The sequence below is a fragment of the Brassica rapa genome, chromosome A07 (assembly GCF_000309985.2).
Source record: "Brassica rapa cultivar Chiifu-401-42 chromosome A07, CAAS_Brap_v3.01, whole genome shotgun sequence".
In the NCBI taxonomy this organism is placed as follows: domain Eukaryota; kingdom Viridiplantae; phylum Streptophyta; class Magnoliopsida; order Brassicales; family Brassicaceae; genus Brassica; species Brassica rapa.
In genome coordinates this window covers 13,660,927-13,687,077 of record NC_024801.2, presented here as the reverse complement: position 1 = coordinate 13,687,077, position 26,151 = coordinate 13,660,927, and the positions used below count along the sequence as shown (strand labels likewise).

Genomic DNA, 26,151 nt, shown 5'->3' with positions numbered 1-26,151 from the left:
AAATATTGTTAATTTATTATTTAACCGCTGCTGCATTTGGTAGTTAACCAGTCATAAGTATCCCGTAAATGCACCAATTTCTAACCGCAGAACCAGTCGTACAAATCTTTTAAAACCGCTAGAAACCGTAACCACCCGCATCCGCAAACTCCCATAATCACAACTGCAACCGCTGCGTTTGAACCAGTCAGACCCTTAAAGATGATACTTAAATCTGTTATTCTTAATTAATATTGTTGGTCTCTTAAAGTTGTATATGGTAATTTATTTCGTTGAGTAGTTTTAGAAAACTTTGTTATTTAATATTTGAGTTAATAAAAAAAAAATTCCAAGACAAAGAGTAAATATCCATAATTATATAAGATTTTCACTCTAATATATTGAAAATCATGATTTTAAAATAAAATATTTTAAGAAAATGCAATGAGTCTTATGTTGACTTAAAATATTTTGATTCAAACTAACATATCTTCATAATATAGATATTTCTATAATAAAATTAAAATTGTATATAAATATAACTATATGAAAATACAAATATGTTTATCTAACCCGTTTTACGTTGGTTTTTGTTTTATTTTTAATATTTTTTAAAAATATTTTGTTTCTAATATTTTAAAACTGAAATAAACTAATTCATGTTCTTAACTCGTCAAGCATCAGAAAAATTTGTGACTAATTAATTAAACAAATCAGAGCTAGTTGACTAAATATTTCTCGGTAAATAATAAATATACTTAAATATATATTCTAAGCCAATAATTTAGGAACACATATATTAAATATAAATATAGTTATAGAATAGTTTCATTATTTTAGTTATCTATGAAAAAAACTTATACAGAAAGTTTGTGAGACATAATCTGAACATACTATACGGTTTTACGTATATAGGAAGCATATTTTATAAAATATTAAATACAAAGATTCAGTTACATCGAAAATAAGATTCGCTTAAATAACCTAAGTTTTGCACGTATTATTAATTTAGAATAAAGTTAAATACAGTTATATATTATTTAACTTTATACATAGCATTTATGGAATTTATAAACTATATGACCAACTTTATTTCATAGAATTGTCTTCGACCATCGGCCATCTCTCCATATTTAATAGAATCCTAACCAAAAATTGGTTAATATCACACATTTCAAATCATATGAAACTAAACCGGACAAAACAGAAAGTAAAACCCTGGTTAACCGGACTTGTTGGTTGCACTTGCCCCTAACCACCGCAGTCGTGACTCGTGATCTTCTGAGTTCCGAGCCACCTCACTCCTCCCAAAGGACAAAAACAGATCTCGGGAGTGTAACTCAGAATAGAAGCAGCAGAACAAACAAATAAATTATAGAACAAACCTTACGAAAAAGAAGAAAAAAACAAATCTTACAAATATATAAAGGATACATAGCTTGTAAGCTTGCTTATAGTCATGCGGAAACGAAACGCTTGCAATGGAGAACATTCAAATTCCAAACTTTAATTCAGGAAACAACAAAAAATCCAAGCTTTGTTAAGATCTCGACTTTGGAATTCAAAAAATCTTTCGTTAGTTACAGTTAAAAGAGAAAGAAAAATTTAAATAGTTCCGTGCTTAAATAAAAAGAAATTCAAAAAATATAAAACTGAATTAAAAGTATAGCTTAAAAATACTTCAATTGTATTGTCTCGTAAATATTGTTAAAACAGAAGGGCACCTCAAAAACAATTCCTCAAAATTATTACAACTTGATTTCTTTACAAAAGAGGACATCACAATCTTCGGTTGTCACCGCTACAGCTACAGGATACTGAACAATGGAAACATTACCAGAAAATACCAAGAGAAGCAGAACTAACAAAAGCTTACACAACGAGAACAACAGCATATTATATATCAAACCCACAAAAGATCCTGGCGGATGCAAAATATCTTCAACCCCAAGAATAGGACAGGTCAAGGACGAGTGGGGTACACGCGCCCTCCGTTGCCTTTCCCGTTGCCGTCGCCAGTAGGCCGGCTAATAGCGGAGGGAGAAAAGGCAGAGACAATGGCTTCAACGGCCATAGTCTTTACCAGCTTCCTCTTAACGGGAATCACACTCGCTATTTCTTTCTTCACCTTACGCTCCGACGTAGAACTAGAGCCTTCTCCTTTAGAACTCATCTTCAATGTAGATCTATGTGTATATGTATGTTTTGTGTTTGTTTGTTGCTTTTGTAATGGTGAAGCCATGCAGAAATGTGGTTGGTTTATATAGAAAAGAGGAGATGCCTTCAAGTGAGTACTGTTAACTTCTGCTCTAAGTTGCTCCATGTCTTGTCAGCCATCCATTGCTGTAAAGAGGAAATTTACGTTAACACCTTCTACTTCTGATTTAAGTTCCAAATTAAATAATAAAACCCAAGCGAAATTTACGTTAAATTTCGTGCATTTTGTTCTGGAGTATATGTGGATACATATAAACCTCTTAAGAAATAAATTAAAATTAACACTAAACTAAAACTATATTTTAAAATATTCATGCATTATTTGATTAATGTAGTAGTATGTATATATTTGGTAGATGAGGAGCCGGCAACTTGGGAACTAAGTACCGGTCTGCCGCTGTTACAAGAAACTGGGAAGACAACAGTCCACATATATGTCATCGGGAGTATTTTTTATTCAATACTTTCTATAAAATACATAAGTACATAAATAACTAAATATATATATGTATATAAATATAATGTGAAAGGAGCTTTATTTATCTTTCATTATATCAATATACTGTATATATCTCATCATTTAATAATAAGTAGTGTTTTAGTATTGTTATCTCTGTTTCAAAAAAGAGCTTTAATTATTAGATGTTCTACATCCTGTAATAAATCATTGGGCAGTATATATGTGTATGGTTAATTTTCCACTTTTTAAGGTAGTTTTTGGGTGTGAGTTATGTCCATCACCAATATGATATCAGAGTCTATGGTTAAACCCAACAGATGATTTCCCATATAAACAGTTTTTTACCTATGTAGACTGTAAAAATGATCCATCTTGTTGTGGTATGTCCGAGATGTTGGACTTGGACTGTTTCCATTGGACCGTTTTCCACCCACATCATGAGAGGGGCTATTAGATGTTTCACATCGTGTAATAACATGATCTTTGGGCAATATATATGTGTATGGATAATCTTCCACTCCTGAGCTGGCTTTTGGATGTGAGTTAGACTCATCACTAATATTTATATTTCAAATACATCTAAGACGATGACAAAAATAAACTATTTTATTTGTATTTTTGTCTTATTCTTTTTTTTTTTTTGATAAAAGCTGTCTTCTTTTTATTATTATGTTCTAACTAATCATATAATTGTAAGTGATGTTTTAGTATTATATAATATATATTATAGCAATGTAGTAAATAATCATGGGAAATTTGAATGCATAACAATAGCAAAATACGAAACATAGATTCTAACCATATTATATGTTAGGCTACGATATATTGAGCCATATTTATGTATAATGACAACAATGCCCCGCGCGTGAGCAAGCATATGCCTACCGTTTCTTCTATTTTTCTTTATCCAGGAAACTGAACAGTTTTCATTCACTTTATAACCCTAACAAAGCAACAAAGAAGAAAGATTTGGAGAGAGAGTTTTGGTGGAATTGCGGTGGGATTTCGGATACAAAAGGCGGTGGTAAGTGGCATACGTAGGCCGATTTCAGACGGGAAAGCAAAGGCATCAAGGGAGGTAAGTTCGATTTAAGAGTTTAAACCACCATAATATCTTTTTCGCCAAAAGCTTGCTCTGGTTTTTTTGAAATTGATACATACCTCTAGAATAAATTGCAGATCTGCGTGAACGGGGTCATCGACCGAAGCGTTGTAAGGTACTATCGAAATTGTTTCACCGTTCCAATATACATGTCTGGGCTGTTGGCATTCTAAAGTATCAAAGTTGATTATTTGCTTCTCTGAAAAAAACCTTCTCTTTCTGTTTCCCGAATGTGAGTGTTCAAGGGAAAATTACAGCCTGGGCATTACTAGAATATTTGATAATCATAAGTAGTATAGGTGAATGTTATAAAGTATATTTGACTCTCTGCTTTGTCCAACTCGTGTCTGCAATTACATACAATTTGTCCCTTTTGCTGTGTAAATGAAGTATGTTGTCGTGCATGTTGGTCTACCTGTGTGTACTTTGTATTGTAAATAATCGACTACATTCTATAACCTAACCATCACTATATTATGATATGTCCCTTACTGACTATACTTATATTTATGTAGTATAGTATAACATAAACAAAGAACACTTTTCCATATTGTAAATTGGACTACTTCTGTTCAACACTATCTATTTCTTTCAGTCTTATGTGGGTTTGTTGATTTAGGCCCTTATATCCAGTTTATTTCTCCTGACAGGATGGAAGAGTTAGATTTGCCAGAACGCTTGTTTCAGACAGGGTATGATCCCACGGACCGGAAAAGAATTAACAACTATTTCAATTTGCGGTGGATTGAGGCTGTAAAAGCAGCACTTTCAGATTCTCAGCAGGAGATTTTGGCGGAATCTCAGTTTAGACAACTAATGCTTATGGGGGCTCATACATTTTCAGTAATGTTTGCACACCAGTTGTTGTCAGGGCAGTTGGTGATTAGGAAGTTGTATGAGCTGTGGTGGTTGTTTGTAGGAAAGTCAATTTGTTATGGTACTGGGGACTTTGCCTTAGTTACATGTCTCAATTGTGTGACACCGCCAACGCCGTCGGTGGGTGGGCAGCAGATGGGAAAAGGAAAAGGCAAATCAAAGGAAAAACAATTAGGTGGTGATGGAGTTGTTTGGAAATCATTATTTGGCAGTGGGGAGACGATAACCCCAGAGTGGATCCTATGCAGGTTGAGCCAAAAAAACAAATACAAAGATGAAGACACTAGATTGCGTTTGTGTCTTTTCCTGCTAGTAGAAGGTATTCTATACCCAACTAATGGTTCAACACAGATTAATATGCATATTAATTGTATATATGTATCCTTTAGAGGAGGATCAATAAATTTCGAGCACTTTAAGTTCACTAGTTGTATCATGTTTTTCTTTTGCAATTAGTGTAGGACTTATGTCAAACTGTACGATACTATATTATACAACATATAGTATAGTTTGAAATGGCCATCATGCTTAATATACGAGCTACACAAATGCGTACATGTGGAGTATTGTTGTATAGTAGAGTATAGTACAGTTTGTCACAAGTTTTCCTACCCTTGGTTAAATGTATATCGGTTTCCTACAAAAGAGAATCCAGAAATTTTGAGCATTTTAAGTTCACTGGTTATATCATTTTTTTCCTTTGCAATCAGTGTAGAACTTGTGTCAAACTATACGATACTATAATATACAACATATAGTATAGTCTGAAACGGCAATCATGCTTAATAATCGAGAGTGGCGTACTTGGTTAAAAAGGAATTCATTGAACTCACAAAATTTGGGTATGAATCTTTCTCCTGACCCATTAACTATATTTTGACCCCTCAAAAAATTTTTTTGGATTCGCTACTGGCTGGAACTTGTCTGAACACATGTATTGAAGATCTGACTTTTTTATTTAAACTATACCATATATTGTATAGTATAGTTTTTTTTTGGGTCACCTCCGACCTATATAATTGGAACCTTATTCAACTTCATATTAGAACGTCGAAACAAAGCGAACTTGGAGATCTATGGTTTTTACCAAAATGTGGACATACTAAATTGAATATAAGATTGTCTTCTTTCTATTATACATAATAGAAAAAAAATCGTTTAAAAGCAATTGAACATGTGTTTTTAACTTCACTCCTCTTCCTTCTACGCACACGCGCATACAGGGTTATTCCTGGCAATATTGGATGTAACTAGTTCCATCAAGAACTTTCTCATGTAGAATGGATATAAGCTTAATATTAGAGTCCAATATGAATGTTCACCAAATTTCAATAATCACTGATGCTTGCAATTATATTAATCGATAATTTTAAATAATAATGTTGTCAAACATAATATATTTTAAAACCTTATAATATAAAATATAATTTTCTTATATATGATCATCCTAATGTTTCTGCTTTATTACTATTAATGTCCAAAATATCTTGTTACAAAGAGAATCAATAGATATGACCATGTTGAAAATAATTATGTAGAAACATGATTACATTTGTAGATCTGCTTTGGATCTAGAGAATCTCCTTTTCAAGTTTTCCATGTAATCGTCTAGGGATAACTGAAGCCATCATATCCTCTCTCTCTCTCTCTCTCTCTCTCTCTTGTAAATTCGTTTCTTTTCTTTTTCCTATTTCTGTGTTTTGTACTTTCTGTCTATTATTATATTTTCTGCATGTTCAGACTAGTTCAGATCACAACAGATATACTTGGTCGTTAGGAACTGTCCAAAGATCAGCCAAGGACCCATTATATTTTCTAAAATTTTACATTTATGAGACCTAAAGATTTTGTTGTCAGATACTTGCGAGGAAAAATGAAAGAAACGTAACGGAGATTTGATTACAGAACAAACACAATTATAGGTTTTAGAGTTAGATTCAAATACAACCATGATGAATAATATCGGCTGTGAATTAGCATGATTTTCAAACAGAAATTATTAATAATAATAAATATTTTAGAAAAATCTATTCACAATACCGTGGACCAGCTGTCGAGTCCTAATCAGACGTGGACATTATTATATCCAATAAATTATAAGTTTGTTTTCCATCTAATAAATGATGATAATAGTAATAAAATGGACGAACCCAAGCTTGTTTCCGTGTATAAGTATAAATTTATATCGCGAGTATACATTAATCAGTTGGAATATTAAACTGTGTGTTAACTAGACTTCGAAAATAAATAAATGAACTGGCAAAAGGGTCACGGTGCAGTGGAACTTCTTTGCCAAGACAATGTTAAGTGATTTACAATTAAGATGATACAACATACATGAACATGAAGTTATTTCCAAGTGATTTATCCTAGTTATTTAAATTAATTAGACAATAGCATTCATTTGTCACCTTCGGACTTATTGTATTTCTTTAATGTTGGATTGTGGCTGCAAACAGCAAATGGCAAACAAAAGATACTACTAATTTATTATCAACAGTACATAATAGTCTTGAAAATCTGTACGAACATAATATTAGTTTTCTATCTTCATGGCAAGTTTTATTCTATTAGTGTAATTAAACGACCAATAATTACTTTGTCTTGAATTATTTGATCTCTCATTTTCTTCGTTGATTTTAGACATAATGTCGACTATACTTGTAGAAACTAAATACTTAAAATTTAATTTGACTGCTTTTATTTCGTTTTTATCTTTTAAAATAATCATTTCTAAGGTTAGAGTGCATATAGAGCTATAAGTTTAGGATCGATACTCGTCAAGAAACTTAATTACGCATATAATAATCTGGGTTTTAATAATATATAGTTTAAAGTGTTCTCACTTGGCACCATGTAAACATATAAACTTTTTACGTCGTGGGAAAAGACTAAATTTCTAAGAACTTTACTACCATGATGACATATAGTGTTTTAGAAATTACCATTACTTACAATGTTAGTTATTTTTAACCCGATTAACCCATAATGGTCATGTCTTTTACACATAAGCATTCATTGGTTTTGTAGTTTTTTTAGTTAGCGTTTTCTGTCTCTTTTATCTATGTTTACAATGAAAACAACATATACTCTATCTATTTTCGAATGTAAGATTTTTTATTTCATAAATAGATTTTTATATTATTAAAGTATTTTGTCTATTTTAAAATATTAAAAATTATTAATTGATAATTATTAAAAATATATAGTAAAATAAACAACAGATTTAGTTATAAATATTTATTATATGCTCTTTCGGAAACGGGAAATGGAAGGAGTATGAAATAGCATGAAGCACTATTTGTAGCAGATCACAGTTCACAGGGCATACAAAAAAGCACGAGGAATATCTACAATATAAACAACATAAAGTCATAAACATTGTTTATTTTTAAAGAGCACACATGTCATCGTACTATAAATTAACGCTCCACAAGAAAGAGAAATATCAGAACTGAAGGCTACCGGAGTCCGGAGCGTGGTCCACACACGCTTACTCTTCATCGGTTCAACTATCTGCTTGGGCTTTAAACGAGGCCGAGATGGAAACACAGCTTCCAGGATCATCGTCTTCACTAACTTCCTCTCTTTTGGTAACACTCCCTTGTTTCGGCCCCAACCGCAGCGGCCGCCACTCTCCATCCTCTACTGCATCCGCATGTTTCACCACTGAGCTGCGTCTTCACTCTGTTTGTGTGATTTTGTCTTGAGGTCTTATGGAGAACCATAAGTTCCTAGATTAGCTTCAATTTGTCAGTTGATGATACTTATTCGAGAAGCTAGCATTTAATTAAAATAACATTTCTGTCTTTTTTTTTAATTTTGATATTTCCCACGTGGCTCTAGCCTTGTATATTAAGCTTCATAAAGAACCACTTACGTGCAATTAGTTATTTAATCAAGTGATACTAATTATTAGTGCTTAAAGAAATTTTTTTTTTCTCGAGTTAATTATGACATATGGATTGGATTGGTCCCTATTTCAAGTTTTTTCTTTCTTTCTTTCTACTTTCGCTTTTCGACCCTTAATCATAAGTTTAATTATTAATCTGAAAGAGCTGTTTACTAGTACTAGTTATCATCTTTTGTCACGTGAAACAGGAGCTCAAATTACTATGTACGTACAATTCGATTAGAAACAAGTGTACCTATGGTATAGGCTATATAAGAATAACTAACCGATTAAAATTAGCGAATAGTCGATAGTACTAATCGTGCCAGAAGTTAAAATAGAAAACTCGATCTCACAACTTTAAGGAAACGTGAGCTGGATTAGTAATATGTTGGATTATTGGCACTATTAGCCTATCGTAGGATTAAAATTAGCGAATAGTCGATAGTACTATTCGTCAACGTTATTTTACTACTCTTTCTACATCATTTTAAGTGGTTTTAAAGGTTTTTTAGAAAAATTGAATACAAAATTTTATGTAGTTTATCGTGGTTACATAAAAGTAGTATTAAATAAAAATAGTTTAACCAATAAAAAAATATAGTATTTTGTAACTGGTTACAACTTTTAAATAACATTAAATTTTATTTAGATTAGTGAGAACGTCATTTACTATGAAACAAAATTAAAATCTTTAAACATCATTTAAAATGATACGGAGAGAGTATGTTTTATATGCGAAAAAATTAAAACTATGAAAGTAACTCCATTTGCATAACACTACTCGCTTTTAGTTTCCAGATACGAGATAAAAAAAGTAAAATTTAATACTAGTAACAATGATCATTCAAAATTCATCAATATGAATGAACAAAACACAAATTTGTACATGAGCATATACTACTGTTTGACGGAAATTGAACTGAATTGGAAAATATTTTTTAATCGTTGCTACGTTGTATATATTAATCACTAACATTTCTTAAAGTTTAGGTCAATAAAAATAATATTATGATTTAAATACACTCAAAATTTGGACGAATGAACTTGAAAAGAAAAACTATAATTCGTTTTTAAGAAAAATACAACAAAAGTCCACACGCTTTCCATAAACACAAAGAAACAAGTCTGGTCAAAATGCATTAAATATTGCTCCAATTTAGATTCCATGCTGAAACTAAATAGGTTAATTAGACAGCACAGTGGCATATGTAATCAGATAGATGATTAGAAACTGTTAACATAGTTATAACAAACAAAAAGAGTACTGACTAGATAGTAGTAGCATAAACATAATCCATACAACATGGGTTTCTTTACAAAAGATGATATCGTAATCGTCGTCACCCTAACTTACCTGCCGGAACATGAACAATACAAACATTCAGATACAAAGAGACGCATTATTAGATTACACATAGACGAAAAGAACACCACCTTATCATAAACATAATTACATAACCCATACAACATGTTTTCTACAAGACGATGATATCATCATAATCATCTCACCCTCTACCGGCCGGAACAAGAACAATACAAACATTCAAACTTAAGAGAAACAAAGAGACGCATTAATTACTACATCAAATTTAGACGACAAGAACACCAACTTATGCATATAAAAGCACACAAAAAAAAAGACAGAAGAGTTCACAACGGTGGCGCAAATATCTTCAACCCCAAGAAAAGGACGGATCAGCGACGAGTAGGGTGCACGCGCCCTCCGTTACCGTTGCCGCCGGTAGGCTCGGAACCCCGGGTGCTACCAGAGCGGGTGAAGGCAGAGATAATGGTTTTCACGGCCATAGTCTTTACCAGCTTTCTCTCAACGGGAATCACACTAGCTGTGTCTTTCTTCACCATCCGATCAGCCATAGAACTAGAGTCTTCTCCTTTGGAACTCATCTTAAGCCTTCTTATGTAGATGTATTAGTTTCTATGTATGTATGTGTCTTGTGTATGTGTGTATCAGTATATGTGTATGTTGTTGTATTTGTGAAGCAATGCAAGGTTTCTTTATATAGAGAGGATATGCCTATCAGGAGGAAATTCATTTACCATATCTTACTTATGGTATAAGCTTGGAAAGGAAAAATTAAAGAAAATCAAGCGAAACTTACATTTATTTCCTATAATTTTGATAGTTCTGGTTTAGATAGACAAGAAAATCCACGTGTGAACCACACATTTGTTGTAAATATGATTTTAATTAAAAAACGATCTCTTTTTTTCTTTCTAAAAATTAAAAACGATCTCCTACTTATGATTTAAGCTTCAAATGGAAAAGAAAAATAAAATCAAGCGAAACTTCCGTTCAATTTCCTTAAATTTTCGTAGTTCGGATTTAAATAAACTAAGATAGTTAAAATAACATTACAATAATATTTGACTCCGTTCCTCCGAGATGGTTCTCGGCTCAGGAATCTACTTAGTTTAGCTTTGCTTCTTTGTTGAAAAAAAAAAAAAAAAAAACATTACAATAATATGAAATTTCTATGCATCGCGGTTTATTTGATTAATTATATGCATTTATTAGACAGGCGAAGAGGCACCAGCTTAAGAAATAACTAAGGACCATTTGGAACTGGGAAGACTAACATTCGAAACATGAGTTTTTAATTGTATTATAAAATGTAGAACAACACCAAAAAAAATTCAAAAATAGAAAGCATACGTAACATTAATTACTGAGTAAAAAAATGGGATAATACATGAACTGGTATGGATCAATATAGACTTATGTTCTATGCATATATCATATAGGGAGAAAAAGTGATATAGTTAAGCCACAAAAAAAAAAAGTGATATAGAAGTGTTCATGCTACTAACGTTTATCCATATAGTGTTCATTCCATTAGATATTAGTATCTATAACTAAGGACTTGACTGGTTCAAACGTAGCGGTTGCGGTTACAGTTGCGGTTGCCGAAGTTTATCGATGCGGGTGGTTGCGGTTTCTAGCGGTTTTAAGATATTTGTACGACTGATTATGCGGTTATAAATTGGTGCGTTTGAGGGATACTTATGACTGGTTAACTACCAAATACAACAGCGGTTAAATAATAAATTAACAATTTACATTTTTTATAATTATAAAAAATATTAAAAATCATAATATTAGAATAAATATGAAAATTATATTTAGAAAGTTATAGTTTTAAATTTTTAATATTATATTAAAAAAATTATTTTAAAATTTTATAATATTAATTAAAATATAATAGATATATTTTAGTATTTTATAATTTCAATTTAATTTTTTATTGAATATTTTATTTTTGCATTTATATGGTTTTTGAAAACAAGAAAAAATTATCCTCCCTCAACCGTCCGCAACCGCAATAAGAGGTTCGGAGCGGTTTGAAGCGATTTTAGCGGTTTGTATGATTGTTTCGAAACGCTATCAACCGCTAACAACCGCAAAAGCTGCGTTTGCGGGTGGTATCGGAAAAACCAGTCAGACCCTAACTTGTTAAAACTAAAAAAAAAAGATTCTTATTGGCAAATGGCAATAGTTTTTTTTTTTTTTTTTTTTTTTTGGTGTAACAAATGGCAATAGTTATTTTCGAATCATGCTGTTAACGTTAATCCATAATGTTTTTTCCATTATACATTAAAAAAAGATTTTTTTAAGAAATGCTAGTAGCTTATGACAAACTTTTTAAGAATAATTCATATTGACAATAGTGATTTCTTAATTTTATTTTCACGTTGACCATTACCATATAAATAATCTCATAAACAGAGGGATTAAACTTATTGAAACTGTAAGTGCTTGTGTTTGATACCAAAAAAAATACAAACAAACAATAAGTCGTTCGCTTTACATTAGACAAGACACTTTGGGTTTGACTGGTTCAAACGCAGAGGTTGCGGAAATTTGTGGATGCGGGCGGTTGCAGTTTCTAACGGTTTTAAAAAATTTGTACGACTAGTACTGCGGTTAAAAATTGGTGTGTTTGTGGATGACTTATGATTGGTTAACTACCAAATACAGTAACAGTCAAATAATAAATTAACAATATTTACATTTAATATAATTATAAAAATATCAAAAATCATAAAATTATAATAAATATAAAATTTACATTTAAAAAGTTATAATTTTAATTTTTGAAAATTTATTGAAATTGTTTTTATTATAAAATTTTATAATATTAATTAAAATTTAATAGATATATTTAATACTTTCATAATTTCAATTTTAAAATTTTTATTAAATATTTTTACTTTTATATATATATTGTTTAAAAAAAAGAAAAAATTTTACCCTCCCGCAACCGCAAACGCTAGCTGGAACCAACTTTTGAATTTATGAGATTCGAAGCGGTTTAGAGCGATTTGAGTGATTGTTGCAAACTGCTGATAACCGTCGACAACCGCTACCAACTTCAAAAGCTACGTTTGCGGGTAGTAACGGAAAAATCAGTCACTCCCCTTTGTCTTTGTAATGTCAGGATGAGTAATCATAGGCTTTTCTATATTTATGTTATTATTTGCCTTTCCCAAAAAAGAATGTCTGTCAACTTATATAGGGAAATTACGCTAGTTTTTCTTTCTTTTGTCCAATTTAATAATTGTTTGAAGCTCCGACCAAACCATATATGTTATTGTTATGAACGATCCAACAAAGATCAGGCGAGGGCATTTAAATTCTGGGTTAATTTTTTTATAATCCGATCTAAGTAAGATTCGGGTGGTGAAAAATATTATAAAAAATAGATTAGCAAAAAGAGAAAAAAAAAACAGTTATACTCTAGTTTTTATTGGCTTCATTAAAATATACTACATACTAGTATTGTGCCCATGCTATGTATGGGAATATTTTTGTTCACAAATAAAAGAAAATTTAATTAGGACTAATTTACTAAATAACTATAAATAATAATTAAATTAAATTTTAGCTAAAATTATATGTATTATTTAACGCTGATTTATATGCATGTATATATATAATTATAAATACACTTATCATTATTAACCACAAACATACTATATAAAATGAAGTTAGATTTGTTTAGAGACTTTTACATTAGTCTTGATTAGCTTGCTTGATATAAATATTATTTGAAGCTTTCCTGTTTAACTTCTTAAAGATTTTTTGCTTTCAATAACTTTTCTAATCTTTGACTTGCAATTTAGGTTTCTTTGGCTTACTGCATTTAGTAATTCATTAAGTATCTCCATTTACAAACAAAACTAATATTCTAAATCTAATGAAACAATAAAACAGCATGTCACAGATAGTAGCTAATCTTTATCGCTTAATGTATGCTACTATATCTTTTAAAATCTATATGACATAAATGATAAGCTCACAACAGACATAACTAAGCTATGGAAACAGAGCAAATATTTTTATTGACATGTTATTTTGAAAACATGGTAAAAATTATACGTATAACTGGATAGTCACACATTATAGTGAAGAACACTAACAAAACAAAGAGAAGTACTATATGAGATAACAAATACCTAGTATTTTGCTACTAAAGAAATTCAATCTTTAGCTGTTCAAAGAAAAACATGTGTCCGTGCAAATAGAAACTCCACATAGACAGTAAAATGAGAAAAGAAAAATTCAAGAGTTGCAAAATTCATAGTGTTATAAAACACTTCCCTAAATTTAAACCTTGAGCATTGTGATTATGAGTTCAAGCATTATGATTATGGCAAGAGAGAATCTGAGAATATAATAGGAAAACCTTGTTAAACCATGGATCATGAAAGGTAGCAGTACCAGTCTTGGAGAAGCCAGCAATGGTACTCCACATCATGGGTCTCGAAAACCATTCCCAAGATCCGACCAACTCAAACCACAGAATACATTGAAATGCAGGAAATGTTATGTTTTGATCTCGTCTTCTTCTGCTCCTAAAGAAGTAGCATATGGCTCTCATATTTTGTTTTAATCGAATGGGAGTTGTTCAGTTGCTCTGCTGTTTGCTCATTGAATATTTATAGGAGTATGAAAAATAAAGGAACCTTGATAAAGTGAAGATCATGGGTAGTGTCAGTGTAGTTGGTTTCGAGAAACTGTATACGGTTGCTTTTTTCATTTTCTAAACTATTATTTTTTTTAACTAATTTAGCTTAAATTTGGTAAATATAAATGACATGTCAAATTTTGATTGGTAGAATGACTTGTGCTTTAGTATATAAGGGATATCCTCGAAATTTCCTAAAATTGATATTTGATAGATTTTAAATATGATAATTATCAGTTTTGAGTTATGTCTTTTTTTTAAAGCAGTTTTGAGTTATGTCAACGTAAGATATATCACAATTTGATAAAATAATAATTTCTTGAAAACATTTATATAAAAATATAGTTTTAATTTTTTCCGTGCTCATGCACATATATAAATATTTTTAAAATAAATATACTATAATAATTGATTGCTATTTAATTTTAATTTTAAATTAATTTATAATTTGTATGCATCATTTATATTAATAATATTATATTACTTTAATTATACATATGATTTTATATATATTATATCTAATCGATTTTGTTGTTTTCACAGTTGATTTAGTTATCATTTGGGTAAATTGGATTACATCTCTGAATTCAACTATAATATTTTTTATTCTAAATATATCAAAATTTTGATACATTTCTTATTTGTATTTAGGTGGTTGTTGTCTTAGATATGTAAATATCTTTTATGAAGATTATGTATAACTTAAGATATATTGTGCTTAGAATGAAATAAAAATAAACTAAAGTGTTTAATTCCAAATTATATAAATTAATATAACGATAATATTCTCAAGTCTCATGCATTATATATAGACTTTTACAAAAAGAACTAAATTGTAACAGCTGGTTAATATTTTATTTTCATTTTCAATATGTTTTGATTTTTCCTATGATTTATATTTATAAAAAAAATTACTATTCTTATAAAATTATATATTCTTATCGTAGTTATATTAATGATTGTAGATATAAGTTGGATTAGTCTAGTCACTCATGTTGTGAGTATATTGAGTTACAAATATTCTTTCAAATTCAAAATGAAGTATTGTTATTTTTATTATAATCAAGTCATATCAAATCAATTTTATTTATCATTTAAATGCGCATGTATTTTCATTATATGTTGATATTCTTAAACATATTAGAAAATAAAATGATGATCAATAGAAAGTTGCATGCATAAGTAGCTGATACATTTTTGAAAGCTTAAAAACACATATCAATATTTAAAATAATTAAAATATTTTATAAATTCTAAATAAATTTATGCCTTCGTTCATTGAATGGAAATTTGTGTGTTTTAATATCTAATTAAAGTATTTTATAAATTCTAAATAAATTTATGCCTTTGTTTATTGACTGGAAATTTGTGTTTTTAATATCTAATTAAAATATTTTATAAATTCTAAATATTTATTTTAAATAATCTTAAAAATGAGAATTCAGATTTGCTTTAGTATTTTGGTTATGGTTATATTAAGTTCCACAAACATAAAAACATAAAAATTTAAAAGCAAACTTAATATTAAGAAAACAAATAACTTTAATAATGAAAATTAATATATCTACCTCGTTAAACTATTTTGTAACTATTTGACCAAACAATGTTTATTTTTATCGAAAATTGTGGTTGTATTTGAAAATAGTATTATATAAGTAAAATATAATTTATCAATATATTTTTTGATGTAATTGAAAGATACTATAGTCAACTAAATATATGAAAATAAATAAAACATTTTAATAATACTAATTATAAACTATTTTAAGTCAACTAAACATATATTAGTTTATGTTACTTAATTATTTTATGTAATCATTTAAGAAAATAGATAGATATATAAAAATATTTCTATTACTTTGAATTTCTTTTTGTATTAATAAAATTATGTTTAAAAAGAGATAATATTTCTTTTTCTAATATCAAGATTATATGTGTAAATTGTTTAATGAAATTACATTATATATAAATTTATATTTTTCATTTAAGAAAATATAGATATAAAGAAAGTATTTTATTACTTAAAAATTATGTTTTATGTTACTTAAAAACATTTTTTAAATGTAATATTACTATTTTGTGATTTTTTCTTTTTTTTTTTATGAAATCATATTATATTTACATCTATTTTCGTTTTTCAATTTGTTTTTTTTTTTACTTTATAAAAAATTTCCCTTTTTATTATATGTATATTTTTTTGGAAAATTTTAAAAAGGAAACTAAAATAATTAAATAATAGTATTTTAATATAATAATTTTAATTCATTAAGGGTATCAGTGTAATCAACCATCGTGAGAGTTAACGTGAGAGCGACACATAGAAAGCTGAGTTCTCAAATAATATTATAGAGATGTAATAACTAATACGGAGTATAAAACATTTTTGAAATACATTAACTAACGAAATAGTATCCCTTATATATTAATTGAAAAACATTATAACTTCTTTTTGTACCTTTGTGTCATCACTAGGATGATTCTGAGAATCATTAGAAAATAGGTTGGTACATCTAATCATTACGTTTTTTTTATTAAACTAACCATAAATTATTTATTAATGTTCTTTATTATTTCCTTAAATCAAAGTTATGGAATTGCCTAATGTGCCTAAAGTATATATGACAATTAATGATTTTGAATAATAAAGATTTGATAAAACTACTGTATCTTCTATCATATTTGTTTAATTTTAAACTGTTAAAATAAATAAAATAATCACATTAAGCATATATGACTCAAAACTTGATGTCAAACACAAAACTAAGACATGTCTTTTTTTGAATTTAAACTTGCCATTTTCATTCCCAAAGTTCAGATTATTCACGAAAATGCCATCACTTTTTTTTCTTTTCTGAAACTGCATATTTTACTCCATCACCCTCATCTTTCTCAAGTATTCACAATATTGTCATTGCCATCCATACACCAACCACCATGAACAACCATTTTGAAGCTCTTAATGCACCTAAAAATCGATTTACACTCTTTTTTTCTCAATTTTTATGAACTAAAAACAATATCTCTTTCACTTTCTCTCCTTATTCATCCAAAAAAATCCAAGATTTTGTTTCTAAATTTTTTATGGTTCATAGAGCCATTGAAGCTTACGATTCTTGGTGGGTCACTTTTGTTTGAGATTCTGGGTGCTTGAAGAAGACTTATGTGTGCTAAACAAGTTATCTCACTGGTTGAAACTATGAAATTAGTTTTTTTTTCCCAGATTTGTTTGTCCACACGGCTGTAGACGACTTACATGGAAGCATTCTGGTCAATGCAGAGGTTATTTTTGCAGTTGACTTTTAAATGTGTTTTTTATAGACGGCTTACATGGAAGTCGTCCATCTTTGTTTGTTAAAAAAAAATTCGAGACGGCTTCCATGTAAGTCATCTAGGGAAAACGGGTTAGTTTTGCATTTGACCGGATTGTGTCAGAAATTTGACTTTTCCTGAAGTAAGTCGTCCAGTAGAAAATTGAAAAAATCAATATTTTGTTATACCTAGACGACTTACATTGAAGTCGTCTCAGATTAGTTTTGCAATTGAAAAATAAAACAATTTTTTTTTTCTAGATGACTTACACGGAAGTCGTCTGTCCGACGACTTACATTGAAGCCGTCCATGATTTTATTCCGAGATTCTGGTCAAGCCTTATTTATCTTGGACGACTTCCATCTAAGTCGTCGGACGGACGACTTCCGTGTAAGTCGTCTAGAAAAAATATTTTTTTGTTTTATTTTTCAATTGCAAAACTAACCTGAGACGACTTCCATGTAAGTCATTTAGGTATAACAAAATATTGATTTTTTAATTTTCTACTCGACGACTTACGTGTAAGTCGTCCAGAAAAGTCAAATTTTTGACACAATCCGGTCAAATGCAAAACTAACCCGTTTTCCCTAGATGACTTACATGTAAGTCGTCTCGAGTTTTTTTTAATAAACAAAGATGGACGACTTCCATGTAAGTCGTCTAGGTTAAAAATCAATTGCAAAACTAACCTAAATGGACGATCTCCTAGAAATCCACCAAACGACCTTCGTGGAAGTCGTCTGTGTCAATGTTTAATAAACTTTCATTTTCTCTAAAACTATAAAGACTTTTTAAATTTTTTTTGTTAATTCATGTATATTAGTCAATATTGGGGCTACTGAATGAAATTTATAACTTAATTTGTGATATTTATGAGGTTACCAACATTCATGTTTAGTAAAGTTTCTAGCTAATTGAGAAGACTTCTGTGGAAGTCTTCTACGTTAGTTTTTGTAAATTTGTTAAGTAATTTTAAGATATGTTTATTTAATTTTCAAAAGTGTTAAGTAACTTCAAGAATATCAAGTAACATGGTTTAATGTGTCTTCTCATATCATAAGATATACTTTTTACTTATGTATCTAATGAAAGTGTTCTGCCTTTGAACTTATGTAATATTTTATCTTTTGTGAATTTGACTAAGTTTTCTTGAGAGTTTTTCTCCCTTAGTTGTAATCAATTTGATTAATTTTTTGTGTTATTGTGTTTTGCTATTGAAGTTGTATCAATAACTTCAATTATGTCAAGTAATTTTGGCAAGATAACATTGTGGAAATGAACATATTTACCAAACTTTTTTATAAATATCTTTTAAAATTTACGAAAAAAAGTCACAACTAAAGGAATACACATGCAAATCACAAAACAGACAACAGACAAAACTATTATAGATCTTTCCTCTACAAAGACAAGCTTAGACTCGACTTGATATGGAAGAAGACTCCGTCAGAAAACTTCATAGAAGACTTCCAGGAAGTTGCCTGGAAAAATCTTTGAAGTCGTTTGGAAGACTTCCTGGAAGTCGTCTCGAAGACTTCTTTGAAGTCGTCTGGAAGACTTCCTAGAAGTCTTCTAACGCATTATGTCTTAGAAGACTTCCGAGAAGACTTTCCATAGGTCTTCCAGAATCTGATCCTGATCTGAAAAACATGTATATCAAACCCAGATCTGAAAAACATGCATATCATATCAAAAAAATGTTCATATAGCTTAAAAACAGAAAACATAAGTGGAAAATTAGATAAACATACTTCTATAGAACACACAAAGTACATATCCAAGTGGAAGATGAGAACCATCTAATTAAAAATCTATAACAAAAAGATAGATTAATGAGAAAGACATGAGACAAAAATGAAAAATTCATATAAAGTTTAGTGTTTTCAAGTCAAGAGATTAGAGTGGGTTTGGAGAGTTTTAGTTTGGGAAAATGTATGAACCTTATGTAACATGAGGTTACCAAATGAAGAAAAACAAACTAAAAAACTTATTAAAACGCTCAGATCTATTATGAAAGGGAGACATGGGAGAAGACTCTGTCAGAAGACTTCCCGGAAGTCGTCTGGAAGTCTTCTAGCCAAGAAGTCTTCTAGATCTGAAAATCTGCATATCCAAATTCAGATCTAAAAAATTTGCATTTTTAAAAACGTTCAAATGACTTTAAAACATAGAAAATGAGTTGAAGATTAGATAAATGTACCTCTATAGAACACAAAAAAAAAACATATCAAAAATTAATAAACCTACTTTTAAATGAGTGGAAGATGAGAACCATGTGATGAAAAACCTGCAAAACAAGATAAACTAGTGATAAAGACATGAGACAAAAAACAATAAATTGATATAAAGTTTGGTGTTTATAAGTTCAAAGAGATTAGAGAGAGGTTAGAGAGTTTTAGAATGAGGAACATATCATTTTTGTTGCAGCCGTTTGAGAGGAAGAGAGAGAATGTGTAAATTTTTCTTTACCTATGGAGATAAAAATTTCAATAAGGTTAAACATTTTCTATCACAAGACTTACTAGACGACTTACTTGTAAGTCGCCCATAAGACTTCAATATTTTTAGCGGGAATCTAAAATTTTTAAGCGGGAGTTAAAAGACTTTCGAAGATATCTTCTAATCGCCAGACGACTTACATGTTAGTCGTCTAAACCCTAAACATAATCCCTAAACTAAATTAACTAACTAAACACTTCATAAAATCAAATTAAACTTAAAAAGTGTTTACTATACACAGAAATAATCACATGTAGGTAAAAAATTAATTTTTCAAAAAAATATTTAAGCTTTCCAAAATCTAACCCTAAGAATACATACAATACAACAACATATGTTGTCAAACCCTAGACCAAAGAATATCATGATTCACTAATTTCACTCATCTATGTTGAAAACAATTCAATTTTATTATATCTTAATTTATATCACTTAAAACTGTTTATAATTACATGATTTTGATTTTTCGCTTACCAAAATATTTTTTTACAAAATTTATAAATTATTTTTAAGATCAACTATAGCAGACGACTTCTGTGGACGTCGTCCAGAAGATTTAACAAAATCTCAGAAGACTCAGAAGACTTAGCAGGGCTATATTCGTAAAAAGAGTTATGTTTTTTTTATTGGTCACAAGGGGTTGGCTGTAATTTCACAAGGCTTTTGGGTTACTTTTGCATTTGATTCAAGTTTGGGTATGCTTTTGCAGGTCCGAGCTCCGTTGTGGAGAGGACAGCAAGCATGTCCGAGCTCTGGTGTGGAGAGGACGTGACGACGAGCAGATCCGACCTCCATTGTGGAAAAGACGACGACAAGCTCTCTTGGTGTGAAGGTTAGCTTCATTCCTTTTTCTACAAAGAGCTCAATTTTGACATTTACAAGTTTTAATATCACTTCCTTTGTTCGTATCAGAATCTGAGATTAAAAAATTGAACACTTCTTCTACGTATCAGAGATCTAAGAAGTAAATGGTTAAAAACTTTACATATGGGTTTATAGATTTAAGTTTAGACCTTTCTCCTTTTCCTCGATGAAAGAAATAAATGATCGAAAACGGAAGGTAAAGTACTTGGCTTTAATTAAAACACTTCTTTATTTACCTTTTTTGGTCTCCAACAACAAGAGTTCTGAATTGATACTTTAACTACGTAACTAGATGGATTTTTGGGCCAAACTTGACATGACCACAGAGAATCCAAGGATGATGCAGCAAGATATTTTGACTACATGACCACATCAAGAGATTATGATGTAGTCCACAACAACAACGTCCTAAACATCAATCTTGCTCCCACCCATCAAGAGTCCACGGATGATTCAGCTCAACACCTCCTTTCCAGACTCCAAATTGTGGTCTATCTACTTTCACTATAGATCTAACTTGGTGAAAGTACGTACCAATGTCCAACTTTGATTTCCATGTTCACACATAGTTTATAACGCTATTACCTACATTTTAATGTTCATATCCACATTTTTTTGTATAGATGTTAATATATATATATATATATATATATATATATATATATATATATATATATATATATATATATATATATGAAAATGAATCTTAAGAGATTGATTATTTTATAAATAATTTAATTTGACAACTTTTTGTTTTATATATGTTAGAAGTTGTAATAAAAGTAAATGAAAATATAAAGGGAATAAGAAAAACAATCAAATATAAAATATAAAGTAAACACAAAAAGTAACTAAGTTTGGTCCCCACACCAACTAGACACAAAACAACATCATCTTGCTTTCTGTCTCAGATTACCCAGCAAGCTGCATTTCCGTCTCACTTCAGCCTTTCATAAAAAAAGTGTTTCTCCAGCAGAAAATGTCTTAAAAGGTAAAAAAAAAACAAGAAAATGTCTCATAAGGTAACACACTCCTTTAAAAAAATATGAATCGGAAGAAACAAAAAGCTTGTAGAGTGAGTTTTGTGATTTGTGCGTATTGCTAGATGTTTTGAAAATCATACCGTATTCACCAATTTATTTAGTATTCTGGAGTCATATTCTCTATTTTATTTTATTCGATTTCTAGTTTATGAATAAAGGTTTTTCTCTCGTTTTCCTCTGTTCCCTCTCATGTATCTTTTACAGAGGGGAAGATGATGATTAGAAACCTCAGGCCGGTCGTTTTCTGGAGACAGACTACCCGTGGTTGGGTCTTTCTTCCAGCGTCGCACTTTTATCTTGGTGGTCGGCCGACTTTGACGGTACATCAGACCCTCCGATGTTACCGTCGGCTCTTGGCTCCACGTCTCACTTTTCTTCACGGTGGTGACGGTGGCTTTTCCGGGTCTATCCCGGTTTCTGTTTGATCTTAGCTTCTTAAAACTTTTTCTGTTTCCATCGGTTCGTTGTTCGATTGGATCAACAACGTTGTTCTTTGATTGAAACTTCAAATGAAGAAGCGAGATCCTTTGGCTTTAGTTTTTTTGTGGGTCTGTTGAATTTCGCTGGAGAATCAAGTCGTCCTGATTTGATTTTGGATGTGTGGAGATCTCACGCTGTAAACTAAGGTGTTGTTGTTATAATGACGTCTTCACCTCTTGATGTCGTCGACGGCGAGGCACTTTGAACGGGTCATGTTTCCGGTTTGTTTTCGGTGGGCCAGCCGATTAGAATTTCGCCGGAGATGTCCTTGTCACCGCCTGAAGTGCGGTGGTAACTCGCATGATGGGCATGTGTCCCTGTCACGCTAAAAGCAACGCGTGGAGTTCGAGTTGTTACTGATTTTGTTTGGACTTTTTTAGGTTGCATGTTTTATGGACCGTTATTGGGCCTCGTTTATGGACTTTGTCTTTACCATGTACTGTTCGGCTTTTGGCCAATGTTTAATAAGATCAACAAAATGACAAAAAAAAAAAAGAATTCACGTGTGAAAGTTCCGACAGAAATTACGCCTGTCAATAAATATAGTAATGGAGTATACTAATATATATGTGTTTTATACAATTAAAAAGTGTGATAGCGTGACGGTGGTCTGTGAATCACGAGTCCAGACAATAGTCTTTCAATCGAAGAAGTTCGTTCAGTCTGTGAATTCTGAGGTCCGTTCTTATCATCTAGGATTCTAGGGATTACCCCGACATCAAACCTTAATTTTCCTTCTTCACCAGCTCATCTCTCTATTTCTTAATGGTTTTGATTAAAAAAAAATAAAAGTCAACCGATTGCTAACTAAACAAATGATTTCTTGGTTTGCTAATCTAAGAGATTCTTTATTTCATTTTAGCGTATTGAAATCAAACTTGATAAACCATGACTTCTTTTTTTGTAACTGACTTAAAAGTGACAATTCACTAGTTATCCCTCAGTTTCAGTTTAAATGTCATTGTAGAATAAATTATGAGAAGTGGAAAATTCATGGAAAATTACAATCCCCATCGTTTCAAAATAAATATCGTTTTTTTTAATTTGAATGCAATTTTTTTAACTTTTTATTCTAATCTAGTTTTCTAATAGTTGAAATGTGGTTAATTGTATTGGTAATGATGTTTTTATTTCGAAAATATGTAAAAATTAAATATTTTATTAATTTGTGTGACCAAGTTTTAAACGGCAATTAAATGAAAATGAAAGGGTTGTTTTTAGCATTTGAGGTTTCTCAATCTCTTTTAATGATTGCAATAGAAATAATTACAAATATATTGCTTGTCCAAAATAAAACAATTACAAATATTTTCTGTTCAAGAAACAAAAATTTAAGCAAAAAAAAAAGGAATATAAAGATATGCTTCTTAAATCTCAGACGTTGTAAAATTATAAATCTTAAATTAACACGAATACACGAGGAATCAAATATGTAAACCCAAAGAAACAAGCAAAATTAATAGCACATGCATCTATATTTTTCTTACATAAAGCAAAGAACGCAAATGATCTTACATGAGAGACAGAGAGAGGAGAGGAAATTACGAGGAGAAGACTAATTTAACTTGTTCTAGTTTCCGATCCAAATTGATTTCTTCTTTACTCCAACAAAAAGTAGAATATCATTTGGAGGCTACCGGAGCGTGGGCTGGACGCGCTTGCTACACGGCGGCTTTGTTATCTGCTTGGACTTCAAAGAAGGGCGAGATGAAAACAGAGCCTCCAAGATCATTGTCTTCACCAATTTTCTCTCCTTTGGGAACACACTTCCTTGTTTCGGGCCCAACCGTCGTTGCCGCCACTCTCCATTCTCTACCGCCGCCGCTTTTTCAACCGAGCTCATCGATCTTTACTTTCTCTGTCTAGTTTTCACTCTTGTCTTAACGAGAACGCGAAGTCCTAGATTCTGCCCCCTTTTATCAATTGATAAGACTTGTCCTGCAAGCTAATAGTATGTAGTAAATTAATAGTATATAATACTTTTCTTATCTTATCAATCTTGTTATTTCCCGCACGTGGTCTTGTTCACTAAGCTTCCTTTGCAAACCAATTATGCTGCAATTAAGTACTCCGTATTTAACTAATTGAGATACTGATTAAAGCCACTTATTTTCCGAGTTAGGCTCGCTGTGGATTAGCCGCACTCTCTACCTTTACTTAATTATTATTGGCCTTTGAATAATTTATGAGAATAGTTACATATACTACTAATGATACATAACTTCACCACATGAACCACGAGCAAAAATTTAATGCTCGAATTAATTTAAAACGTTATCTTTGCATGGGGGGATCAAAAGTAAAAGTCTTGTGAAAAAACAAAAGCAAAAGGTGGAATAAACAAAACATGCAGAAAACGATTTTTAAAATCCAAATTTCAGTATATGTGTAAATATCTTGATTAAATATTCTATCTAATCTCCATTTGTTATGGAGCATTTGATTCGACGGAAGAAAATAATGAAAGATAAAGTGTCTTTTATTATTTTCATAATTAATAGTCTTGGAGCAGCGGACCTGACTCACTTGGCTCGTGTGGTTATTTGAGTATAGCGATGCACGCCTTGACTATTTGATTTCAATAAGTAATGATTTGGGTGACACGAGACGGCAAGAACATGCATTCTAATTTTTCATGTGGTATATTATTATTAATAACTTGTAATCGAATCGATTCGAATCATTACCATTTTCTTGTCCAAACAAAAATAAAACAAAAATACAGAATTTGACTGAAAACTATGAAATGAGAAATATATTATTTGAAATTACTCTTGATAATTCTCCAACATTTTTGATTAACTGGTGTAGTGATATTAAAATTATAAAAATAACTCTCAAAATTAATATAACTATATTAGACTATTGCATGATTTTTTTTAATTCAGAGATTTATTTATATATAACGTTGTAGTTTTCAGTTTACAATCTATGTGTTATAATTTTAATTTCTGAAATAATGAATACAACCATTTGTTTACTAGAACACAAATCTGAATCTTATCCATTAGTTGTTCTATACATGAATTATGTATTATCTAATCCGCTATCAATACTATTCACATGTATTTCTAATATATATATATATATATTAAGCATGAATTTTATATCCTAATACTTTTTCCTAATCTATATCTGATGTTATTTGACTTTTTATCCAAAATAAAAGTTTCTGTCATATTGCAATATGGTGAATACCTAGTAATCATAAGTTATCCCTAAGGACCCTAACACGAAGAATAAGTAAGAAAATTTGAATAGCTTTAAAATATCCTGTAGTAATCATTTTCAGTAACATGTGACCATATTTGAACTCAAATTATTACACAATAAATAGATGAAATATTACTTTACTGTATATTAATATATAATGGTTAACTAGATGTTTAACCCTCACATGCGGGCATAATCGTCTTATGAATGTTTATATTTTAGGTACC

At 30.4% G+C, this 26,151-nt stretch overlaps 1 protein-coding gene and 1 long non-coding RNA gene across 2 annotated transcripts; one reads left to right on the top strand and one right to left on the bottom strand.

Annotated features, from left to right (window-relative positions):
- On the top strand, positions 1 to 10,980 carry LOC103829374. Its single transcript, XR_004449224.1, has 3 exons — positions 1 to 3,734; positions 3,836 to 3,873; positions 4,409 to 10,980. It is a non-coding gene; the product is annotated as an uncharacterized LOC103829374 (long non-coding RNA).
- Positions 10,981 to 23,744: 12,764 nt separating this feature from the next.
- LOC108869053 lies at positions 23,745 to 24,913 on the bottom strand. Its single transcript, XM_018653032.2, has one exon. The coding sequence runs from the start codon at positions 24,552 to 24,554 to the stop codon at positions 24,345 to 24,347; it is 210 nt and encodes a 69-aa protein (XP_018508548.1). The 5' UTR covers positions 24,555 to 24,913; the 3' UTR covers positions 23,745 to 24,344.
- Between the last annotated feature and the right edge of the window lie 1,238 nt (positions 24,914 to 26,151).